Source organism: Oculina patagonica, chromosome 2 (assembly GCF_052425735.1).
Source record: "Oculina patagonica isolate OP01 chromosome 2, crgOcupat, whole genome shotgun sequence".
Taxonomy (NCBI): Eukaryota; Metazoa; Cnidaria; class Anthozoa; order Scleractinia; family Oculinidae; genus Oculina; species Oculina patagonica.
The window spans coordinates 6,893,499-6,905,648 of NC_135759.1; the positions used below are offsets into that span (position 1 = coordinate 6,893,499).

Genomic DNA, 12,150 nt, shown 5'->3' on the forward strand with positions numbered 1-12,150 from the left:
GGCTTGCGAATTATAATAATTTAAATAACTCCAATAATTCTGAAATGATTTACCATTTTTTCGTTGTTAAATGTCAACCATGACAAATTTTTCGCTTGTTCTTCCACGCCACCAAAACATTCTTAGTGACGTGTAACATCAGGTAAGAAATCTGGCTGAAAATGCAAAAAAAAACCTCTGCGACGTGAAACATCAAACGCAAAAACCGCCACTATTCGCATTTCACACGCATGCAGTCACTGATATTTAAACATTTCTGAGAAAAGCAAAACTTTGGGCGACGTCTTTCTTAGAAACGGCTTGATTGACACAGACCTGCACCGTTACCCGGCACCGCTCTGCCGTCGAAGAAAAGTGCCGACTTCCCCCCTCCCCCGCCCCCCCCTGGTGCAGAAGTATTTGAAGACAAAATTCTTTATGAACCTTGTAAATCAAATAAATAAATTGCAATATATCAAGTACATTTTATAAATGTGACCTCTCACGCGAAAACGTTCCTTAGGACTCGCCGTTTTGACACGGATAGCCGCGCGTTTGCCGTTCGGTAGCCGTGTGCACGGGAAGGGATGCCGTTTGAGCCGTGTAAGCTATCCGTGTAACATAAATTAAGGGGCGTTTGAGCCGTGTGGCCGTTCCGTGTAAAAAAAAAAAAATGTCAGCCGTTCGAGCCGTGTGACCGTTCCGTGTGAAGAAATTGACTAGCCGTTCGAGCCGTGCAGCCGTTCCGTGTGAAGAAATTTACTTGCCGTTCGAGCCGTGTAGCCGTTCCGTGTGAAGAAATTTACTAGCCGTTCGAGCCGTGTAGCCGTTCCGTGTGAAGAAATTTACTAGCCGTTCGAGCCGTGTAGCCGTTCCGTGTGAAGAAATTTACTAGCCGTTCAACCGTTCCATGCAAAGAAAACTTTTAGCCGCTCGAGCAGCAAAAGCTATCCGTTTAAAGTTCGTCAGCCCTTGAAGCGGCTCAAGCTACACGCTACACATACAAGAAAGTTGACAGACGTTCAAATGGCATGAGCTAAAAACTGCACCTTAGTAAATGTGTTGTTTACAAACCGGCCTCGTTTTAAACAGACACGGTTTTTTTTTTCTGCTCTTGAAATATCTTCGCTTTTATAACATTCGATCATCGATAAAAATTTTATCTAAGACTAAAAACTAAGTTCAATTCAACGAGTTCCGAGAAAATGTTTCGTTTCTTGACGGAATGCAAATTTCGAGCGCTTCTGATTTGACATCTAAGATAATATTACCTCGTGTTACGCCGGGGTGTTACGTTGGAATACACTGTCGACCCGTTGCTGCGAACACGCTCTCTCGCTGGAAAAAAGCGAACAGCTTTGCTTTTTCAGTGTGTCTGGTCAACCTCCATCTCCATCCCGGCGACCTTTTTCTTTTTCGAATGAAATTTTTTAATCCACAGGTTTCAAAAGCTCCGTGCGTCTTGGTGCGGTAATTATCAAAGTTTTGTGGTTTCGCGACGTCTCGGGTTTCAAGTTACAAGCAAATGAGTAAAATTTTATCTCAAGTATTAAATGCGCCTTCCTAACTATGCTTTAACTTAACACACGTTCTACAACCCAAGATTTCACTTGTTTTGAAATCGTGCCCGTACGCTTGATTAAATTACAAAATGAGCACAGGCGATGGAAAAATTACACGCAAAATTTAACTCATGCCTGCTGAAATAAAAAAGAAACAATGGCGGCCTTCTTTTACTAAATTTTGTGACGCGAGGAGAAGCATAAAAGCGAAAAACTTAGAGAAAAAAAATCTGCTTGAATGCTTTGACTTTGAAATGATTTCGCAGCGCGGGACAGTTAAACAATGCCTTCTTTTACTTAATTTTGTGACGCGCGTAGAAGCGTGAAAGCGAAAAACTAAGAGAAAAAATCTGCTTGGATGCTTTGACTTTGAAATGATTTCGCAGCGCGGGACAGTTAAACAATGGCGACCTTCTTTTACTAAATTTTGTGACGCGCGTAGAAGCATAAAAACGAAAACTTAGAGAAAAAATCTGCTTGAATGCTTTGACTTTGAAATGATTTCGCAGCGCGGGACAGTTAAACAACGGCGGCCTTCTTTAACAAAATTTTGTGACGCGCCTAGAAGCATAAGAACGAAAACTTAGAGAAAATATCTGCTTGGATGCTTTGACTTTGAAATGACTTCGCAGCGCGGGACAGTTAAACAATGGCGGCCTTCCTTTACTTAATTTTGTGACGCGCGTAGAAGCATAAAAACGAAAACTTAGAGAAAAAATCTGCTTGAATGCTTTTACTTTGAAATGATTTCGCAGCGCGGGACAGTTAAACAATGGCGGCCTTCTTTTACTAAATTTTGTGACGCGCGTAGAAGCATAAAAGCGAAAAACTTAGAGAAAAAAATCTGCTTGAATGCTTTGACTTTGAAATGATTTCTCAGCGTGGGAAAGTTAAACAATGGCGGCCTTCTTTTACTAAATTTTGTGACGCGCGTAGAAGCATAAAAACGAAAAACTAAGAGAAAGAAATCTGCTTGGATGCTATGACTTTGAAATGATTTCGCAGCGCGGGACAGTTAAACGCGCGGCCGTTCAACATCATCCGTGTGAAGAAAATTTACATCCGTGTTGCCGTTCAACTTCATCCGTGTGAAGAAAATTTACATCCGTGCAGCCGTTCGACTTCATCCGTGTGAAGAAAATTTACATCCGTGTAGCCGTTTGACTTCATCCGTGCGAAAAAAAATTACATCCGTGTAGCCGTTTAACTTTATCCGTGTAACAAAAAATTACATCCGTGTAGCCGTTTAACTTTATCCGTGTAACAAAAAATTACATCCGTGTAGCCGTTCGACTTCATCCGTGTGAAAAAAAATTACATCCGTGTAGCCGTTCAACTTCATCCGTGTAACAAAAATTTACAGTACATCGGTGTAGCCGTTCTCGGTATCCGTGTAGAACGGCTCATCGAGCCGTTTTTCATCCGTTCGCTTGCCGCGCGTTTCGCCGAACACACGGATTCCGTAAGGAACGTTTTCGCGTGAGAGATCACATATATATATATATATATATATATTAAGTAGAAAATTTTATCCAAAGTAGACACATTATCAACAAGCCATGCTTAAAGGCTGGGTCGCGCATATTAAGGCTATTTCAGCATTGAACAACTGGTCATTGGATTAAAGGGACTATGTCACGGGTTCTGTTCTGAAATAAGTGTTAGGCAACTTTACCCATGAAAAACATTGTCTCTGAACATTTAACGGAAGACATAACCTTTATTTGGGGATAGAAATCAAACTTCGGCTACAAACATCGATTTTTTTGAAGGCGCGCTGAAAAAAGGCAAAAGAAACAGAAAAGCTAAGAAGGCGTATGAGTGAGCAAAATAGGAGTTTTAAGCACATTGTATTTGGGTAAACTTGAAAACCTTTGGCCCGCCTTATTTAACCCTATCCAGACCGGGGGGGGGGGGGGGAGGGAAGTGCTCGCGCTGACTTTGAAGCGTATAACCTTTTCAAAATTCAACCAAACACTGCCCAACTTTGTAAGTTTATCTAAACTTTATCTGGCAATAATTTGGTAGGATAGGTTGTTGTGTTCGTAACTTGATGTTACCATGGCAGCAGCATTTTGACAGACATATTTCCCCAAATTTGTAAACTTTGTATTCCTCTTAATGAAAATAAACTTCAATGCAATTGTTCTCACCTTTTGCGCCGTTTTATTGATTTTGATTACTTTTCAGACGTTTTGGAAAAAATGACGTTACGTCATCATCCCACGTGACGTATATCAAAAGATAGATTTGTTGAAATACTATAATTTATATCCTCCAGGTTTCATTGTGATTGCTTAAATATTCTGAAAGTTACCGAGGGTGGCGGATTCCCCCCCCCCCCCCACCCCCGTCTGAAAAGATAAAAAAAGCCCGGTCTGAATAGGGTTAAAGTCGGTGAGAAAGTGTGGTCAAAAAATGCTTGGAAATCACCATTTTTTTATGCTGTCATGATTTCCTATAATAACAGAAATATCTAGAATTATCTGAAATACAGGAACTCCAAGCGGTTCAGAACTTTGCGTGTCGCATCATTAGCGGAGCCAGAAAATTCGATCATATTACACCGATACTGAAGCGTTTACAATGGCTTCCAGTCAGAGACCAACTTTACTATCGTCAAGCAATCATGTGCTTTAAGTGCATGACAGGGAGTGCCCCAGGTTACTTGACTGAGCAGTTCATTAAACGCTCCGACGTGTCAAAGCGCTCTACTAGAAACGCACAAGCTCTTGATATCCCACTATTCAGATCTGCTAGTGGACAGAAAACCTTTTACTATCAGGTTGTTAGTCTTTGGAACTCTCTGACACCCGAACTTAAACTTTGCCAATCCCAGAGAGAATTTAAACAATTCTTAAAGCGTCTACTTTTAACGGAATTCTTAGGTTAATTAATTTTGATTTTTATTATATTCATAGTTTATTTACAATATGTATTTATAGGTTTTAGTATATGTATTTATTTAACTCTGAAAAGCCTCATCAGGGATGGGTTAATAAAATTTGTATGTATGTATGTATGTATGTATGTATGTAGGAACGTAACTCCATTACGCAAGGCGCTTTGTAAAACAGGTAATACATGTGATGTAGCAAAAAGTAGTATTGATGGAAAGTAAAAACCGTATTGCGACTGCTTGGAACAGCATTATTTATTGGTTTGAACTGAACACGGGAATGAGGGCCTTTTTTGTAAATAAAAACATTATCAGAGAAGGCAGGTTATTTCGTTACTTTATTAAAAGACAAATTGCTCTCTCATAGGAATCCTATCAATTCCGTAAGTGAGGCTATTTACATTACAAATCACTTTTATAAGGCCGCTAAACCACTTGTTGCCGCTCTTATGGCTTCGGGCTTCAGAGAAATAACCAAGTGGACTGCGAATCCCGCTGCCTTCCTGCCATGCCCACTGGGTACATTTTCCAATGCTTCCGCCAAAGGGGCTGATGGATGCATAGAATGCCCTCCAGGTAGGTTCTAAAGCATTCTTTGCTATCAATTTTTATATTTTATTAGAAGACATCAGTTACGGTTTCTGGTGGTATAGTTGGAGGGACAACCTGTTTTGTTTTCCAGATGGTTTTTCAAAAATGCAAAAGGAATCGCATTACCGTTATACTCTATCACGAAAACAAGCAAAAAAACAAACAAACAAACCCATTCTTAAATAAAATGTTAGAAAACATGAACCACACAGCTGCAAACAAGCAAGCAAACAGACAAACAAACAAACATGCAAGGGGAATAAGAATGCCAAAATACAGTTTAAATGTATAACTGTTATCTCGTGACTAAGGAATCTAAACTTACCCTCGAAAATTGATTATTATCTCTAAAAAAATCAATATAGATGAATGTTTGTTTATTTTCTTTTAGGAGGATTTTACTCTGATGACGTCGGCTATGTAGGCAAAAGATGTAAGGAATGTCCAAATGGTTCTTTTGTATCATTCGACAACGCACCAGGAACAAATAAACAAGATTGCAAGTCTTGCCCTGAAGGTAACAATTTTATCGACACCATAGATCAATCAAACAAATTGAGGCATTTACTTCTATAGCTTTCTATGTCATGGATGTCAGCTTCTCTATTCCTTATGTGTTCGTTGTAACAGGGTGCATTATATTTATGTTCTGTACGAATACATCTTATTTATTGGTAGTTTTGGTATCGTGCTTTATTATAAAGGTAACGTTGAACCTGTGCTTTGTCTAGACCCCCTGACTGAGCTCTGTGCAGGTTGCATCTACACTAGAAAATTGTAAAAAATAATATAGCTCTGGGGTGGACGTGGTGGTCAATGGATGGTTAGCGCGCTGGACTCCGGATCAAGTGCTCCGCGTTGAAGCCCTGTCCAGGGTCACTGTGTTGTGTTCTTATCTTGAGCAAGACTCTTTAATCTCATTGTGCCTCTCTCACCCAGGTTTTTAAATGGGTACGATCTAAAGAGGGGGTTAACCGTGCGACGGACTAACACCTTATCCAGGGATGAGCCACTTGGCTCAACGAAGACCTTACCATATAGTTACTGAAACTTTTTTGTTCTTAAAACTGTCTATTTCCAACAGGAACAGAAACTGATTTCTTTGCTGGATACCGTGCTTGTAAATGTTTGGAAGGATTTTACCGAACACATATGTTTGAGAAATGCCACAAATGTGGACAAAGTGGACTAAAATGCCAAGATGATTACGCCTCTTTAAAACCTGGTTATTGGTGGGAATGGCGAAACGTAACACACACAAATCGTTACAGAGATTTTATTGCGAATCTCCTCACATCGTCGCCATCATTAGATGCCTCCAGCGTACAACTTCTTTTTTCGATACCAACAACTCACAATTGTCCACGAGAGGAGTCTTGCATAGGTGGCTTAGATTCGTCCTGTAACAATGGATACGAAGGTCCACTTTGTGCTGTTTGCAGCCCAGGATACTTCAGACAGTTGCAAATGTGCGCGGTTTGTCCGTCAAAAAAGTGGATTTTGGGGCAGCTGTCGATAATCGTGGTCATTGTTTTAATAATCGCGGTAATTGTGGTGTGGACAGGCAAAAAAAGAAATAACAAGACACGAAAACGCCCCCTAATAGACATGTTTTTGTCAAAAGTCAAGATCGTAATTGGATTTTATCAGGTCACCTATGGCTTACTAGAAACGTTCTCGTACATAAAATGGCCAGGTTCCTTGCAAGGTATCGCCAAGTATTCCGAAATACTTCAAATGGATGTACTGCATATAGCACCTTTTCACTGCCTCTCCTCGCGTTTTCGCGCTGATGCCTTTGGAAGTCTATTTGTGATGCTGGTCATAAATGTTGCTGTTATTGGCTTGTGTGTAATCTTATATGGAGTACGTAAAATAATTATCTTACGAAGTCGAAACCTGCAGGACAATGACAAATTAAGAAAAATATCACACGCGAAGGAGCTCGTCTTCAGGAATTTGTTTTTCTTTTTGTACGTGACTTACCTGAGTACATGTGCCAAGACAGCTAGTGTTCTACCAATAGCTTGCCACAAACTTTGCCGAGATGAAAAAGAAGAGTTGTGTAACAAGTACTTGAAGGCAGATTACAGCATCCAGTGCCAAGGTACAAAGTACAATCATTGGCTCATCGTGGCGTACATTTCTACTGCCTATATCTTTGCCTTACCTGTCTTCTCATTCATCGCTCTTTGGAAACAACAAAGAACAATGCTTGTTACATTAGACACCGAAGTTTCTCAGAACACTGGCTCTGGAATGGAAATAATCTTAGCATTGAGTTTTCTTTTTGAAAACTACAAACACCACTCGTGGTATTGGGAATTGGTTGAAACTTCTCGTAAAGTAATCCTTACATCTGGTCTTATTCTTGTTGGCCAAGAAAGCAGGTCCTACATTGGCTTGGCATGGGTCATTGCAGGGATGTACGGAATGCTCTTCTCCTGGATTAAGCCTATACGAGACGGGACGGAAAACAGATTAATGGCGACTTCACTGGCCGTCACCGTTGTTAACTTGGGTATCGGAGCTGTAAGCAGAATTCCCGCAGAGAACATATCAGCCTCTATCGACACATACAAGGACGCCGTGGCATTTAAAATATTGGTATTTGGAGCAAATACCTTGGTTATTGGCCTACTTGTTGGTAAGAAGGCAGTATTAATATTACTTAAATTAAGGGTTGTAAATAGCCTGGTGTAAATTCTTCAGTTTAAACTTATTAAAATCACCATTTTTAGAATATAATGCAAGACGTGGTAGCTATATTTCATTATTCTTTAATGCAGATGGCTTTATAGTATAATTAGCATTCATTTTTTCTGAAGGCGCAGTGGCCTAATGGTTAGTGCGCTAGAACCCCTGATCGAGCGGTCCGGTTTCGATGGCTGGCAGGGGTCATTGTGTTGTGTTCTTGCAATTGGGCAATACACTTTACTCTGATAGTGCCCCTCTCAACCCTGGTGTATAAATGGGCTCCGACGAATTTAATGCTGGGGGTAACCCTTCGATGGACTAGCATCACTTCGAAGTGAAGTGGAGGAAGGGGTAGAAATACTCCTAGTCGCTTCGTGCTACTGAAACCGGAGAAAGCTTCATCTTAAAGGGCCACATGGCTCGAACGTAGACTTTGCATTTACCTATTGAACATTTAAAATAGAAGTACAAGTATTTCATTTGGAGTGTGAATGTTTCAAACAGTAACATATCTTTATTTGGAACCCTTAGCGGAGGTTCTGGATGGGGATGCTTGAATGTCTGTTATCCGTTACTTTTTAAAGTAATTTCTAAGCTATCAGTTACTTTTACAGGGCCCAGAGCTCAGCTGCAAATTAAATGAATGATCGAATCCTCCAAACCAAGTTGAGACGCATTGTGGAACTGGATACGAACCCACGAAGTTTCGAAAGCAATCTTCGGTGTATAACTTCAAAACGCGTCACGTCTCAACTGACAGTTAGAATTTTTACGGATTCTCAGTATTTTTATAAACCCCATCCAGACACTGTTAGTGATGAAACACTGAGGACGTATATAATGATTATCAAAACTAAGCCTTTAGGACGAACTGTGCTCTGGATTATGACATTATTTGCGATGCACATTTTATCTTATAACGCTGTTTTTTGTGTCTTTATTTTTTTGTATCTTTTCAGCTCAGTATGCGACGTCCCTATATAGTTATATCCAAGTGTGGCGCAAAAATCCACGTTGGTCCTTTTCATGCTGTCTGGGTTTGCTTCTGCCTCTTAACGATTTACAGGGAGAAAAACGAGGCTTTGCAGGAGCGAACGTTCTTACAGACCAGCTTCAAACTGGACAAATTGATAAACCCGAGCTACACATTGAGGTGAAAAACAGTGGAGCCATCGATGTCCTTCTTGAAGAAGATGAGCAAGGTGAAGATAATATGATGCCGATTCAGAATCACAGCGACACAACACGTCATCAAGAGACCCAAACGGAGCTCTGCTCATTTTCAGTTGTTAATTTCGTCGTACGTAAGCCGATGACTGAATCACATGCGCAATCCTTGTGAGTAAAATATACAAACGCGAACTATTAATTACGGGCACTGCCATATTTTTGATTAGACAGTAAAAAGTGACGTCTATTGGAATCAAATTTGGATTTCTTAAAAAATGTTTGTCTAATCTTCATTTGCTGTTACATATTTCAAATAATTTAAATGCAAAGTTTTAGTCATTTAAATTTCCAGAAAGAGGACATTAACTTGCAACGAAAGTTTCCTTCAACAATAATCAGATCTAAATTCAATCCGGAGATTAAAAACAAGTCACAGATGAGTGCTTCTGATAAGCGGCGGATAATAACAAAGCGACAGTGAGTTTTAAAACTCACTGTATTCTTATTACGGTATTTTTATTACTAAACAAGCATAGGCAGGAATAAAAATACCGTAACAAATGTTAGGTCGTCTTGGGTTTTGTTTAACATTTGCAATTCCTTAATTAAAATCATTTATAATTTCTACTCTCTCTTTTCTTCTAGGTCTCTGTCTTTCAGTGGCGCGTCCCTTGTCAAACACTGAAACGCACAGTAGTAGGGATAAAAAGAGTGAAAGACACAAATTAGTATAAAATGGCTTGTCAAGAAAGCAACGTGGGTGTGTGTGTGTCGCCAGAAGGTTGCGTTTAAGGTTGCCAGATTCTACAGTGTATTATGTTTCAGAGTTGAGCCAATAAAGACAAGCAAGTAAATTCAGTTTCTGCCACAATGAAGTGGCGCAAGTAATATGGAAACTGCGTGCCTTAATCACAAAACATCTGTTAAATTTTTCATTGAAGTCCCTGTGGTACATCCATGATTATATTTCGCGTTTTGCTTACCCCTATTTTTTTCTGCTCTCTCGAAGCGTGAAGTTAACGGTTCAAATAGTAATGTTTTCGAAAGCAGATATTGTACGGAATTATGGGGATTATTCAAAGTGTTTCTCCACCTAAACGAATACAGGGACCCACTTTTTTATTTCAAAAATACAGTTCCTTTAAGATGAACAACCAATAGGCAAAGTCAGTTCTATTTCGATGGATTGACCATAAGAGTTAGCCGAAACGTCTTGGTAACAAACGGCAATACAAACGTCAGTGACAAACATTAGCTTTCATCGAATAAGTCAACTCCTGATCGACTCCATGTACTCAATTTTTAAAACTGTTATCTACTGGTTCACAATTAAGAAACTCGCAAATAATAGGAATGAACGTTTATTCGTTTGTCTCACGATAGAATCGCTTTGAGGTGTTGATCGCGACGTTTCGACTGCAATACTGCTAGTCTTCGTCAGGCGATGAGGTCGATTGTTTGCGCGTCGCTATCTATGGCACGTTGGTTCCTTTATGGAATCAAGTCAAGTTTATCGACGGTGACCCTCACCGATACACACGCAGGTTCAAAGAGGCTATCCAAATAAGACTTCATCCTAATAACATCAAAAGAGACAGCGGAATAGAAATTCCTGAAGCATGGATACCTACGATCAGAAAACTAGCAGAATTACAGTCGAAACGTCGCGATCAACACCTCAAAGCGATTCTATCGCGAGACAAACGAATAAACGAATAAACTATCATTCCTTTCTTACACCACGATGAACAATATTCAAATGTTTGTAGAGAGCGACCATCCTCTGCTATTTTTTGCTTGGACACTTATGAGAGCCCATTCTCGTAAACACCCGCTCTAGTTACGACCACTTAAATGTTTTCACCGCCGAGGTGGTCGCTTACGTGAACTTCGACTACACTTTGATTCTATCCCACTGTACCACGATAACACGGGAGAAAAAAATGTGTTTTTTTTTTAATGCAAACTAAGGAAATATGATACATAGAACAAATTGCGAACAAATGGGGTTTTCGAGCTGTTTTATTTTGCAGTTCTAAATTGTAAAATTGTAGTAAGGCGTTCTCTGGTAAAAATTGTTTAAAATTATAAGCTTTCGGCAGCCAGTCTGCCGTCTTCGACGGATAAAACACGATGTGATAAAATAGACCTAAAATGTGAATATAACAAGCGAATATGTCATTTGCTTGTTATAAATTCCAATTTTAGGTCTATTTTAACACATAGTTTTTTATCCATCGAAGACGGCAGACTGGCTGCGAAAGCTTATAATTTTAAACAATTTTAACCAGACATTCGCTTGTTATATTCAAATTTCAGGTCTATTTTATCACATATTGTAGACTGGCTGCCGAAAGCTTATTATTTTTAAAAAAATGTTTTATTACAATTTGATAATGAATCCTGGTTTCGGATCTTCGATATTTTTAAGTTTTAAATTGGTTTGAGTTTCACTGTAAAAGGAAAACGACCACAAAAATATTAACGTTCACCTCAAATTTTAACAAAGTTCCGTTCTTTTTTAAAGATAAACTATATTATTTGAAGAGAGACTGACAGTGAGCACATGTAATTGAATGTTTTCCTTACGGGATTAATCAAAGAACTAGGAGTTATTCTTCTCAATCAACACTTTCCACGAAAATTGAATCCTACCCAGCATCAAGTTTAATTGTTTTCTAAAAAAATGTTCTATCCAGAAATAAATGAGAATCATACAGCGATTTGATTTACTTTTAGTTATCAAAAACACATCCTGTTTTATTTCCCGTTGTTTTAAAATTAAGTTTACTGCGACAAAACTGAGTAAGAGATTAGCTGACGGTGCCTTATCATGGTACCAACCACTAGTTAAAAGAAAGAATGAATAGTTTTTTTTTTTTTTTTTATTACGGCCTTTTCATCTGAAAATTACTTTTGTGGGAGCTTGAGAACATTAGGACACAAATTGCATCAGATGGGTAAATGTTGCCGTTCGCAAACAAACGTAAGTTACCTTGACGCATTCAGCAACAACCTGCAGTTAGGACTTAGAAAACTCGAGAATACTTCCAGAAAAAAAGGCTGTAAGTACCATTGCGGCAATTGAACTAACAACTTTATTTCCTTTTAACATTGGAAAGTGCCACACAGATAATGGACTAGGAAACTCTGCAACCTTTCATATTAGTCCGGCAATATGGTACAATGATTGTGCGATTTTTGTTAAAGCACCAAATTTGGCACAGTGATAGTATTCGACGAGCTGATCAA

At 39.2% G+C, this 12,150-nt stretch overlaps 1 protein-coding gene across 1 annotated transcript in view; it reads left to right on the top strand.

Moving 5' to 3' along the window:
• The window catches only part of LOC144642761 (uncharacterized), a 45,110-nt gene extending 35,364 nt beyond the window's left edge, over positions 1-9,746 (top strand). The window contains exons 21-25 of the mRNA XM_078501819.1: positions 4,808-5,016; positions 5,423-5,548; positions 6,116-7,678; positions 8,688-9,066; positions 9,544-9,746. Coding sequence (XP_078357945.1) covers positions 4,808-5,016; positions 5,423-5,548; positions 6,116-7,678; positions 8,688-9,066; positions 9,544-9,583 — 2,317 coding nt within the window. The 3' untranslated portion in view covers positions 9,584-9,746. The remainder of the gene's footprint in view (positions 1-4,807; positions 5,017-5,422; positions 5,549-6,115; positions 7,679-8,687; positions 9,067-9,543) is intronic.
• The last annotated feature ends 2,404 nt before the right edge of the window (positions 9,747-12,150 follow it).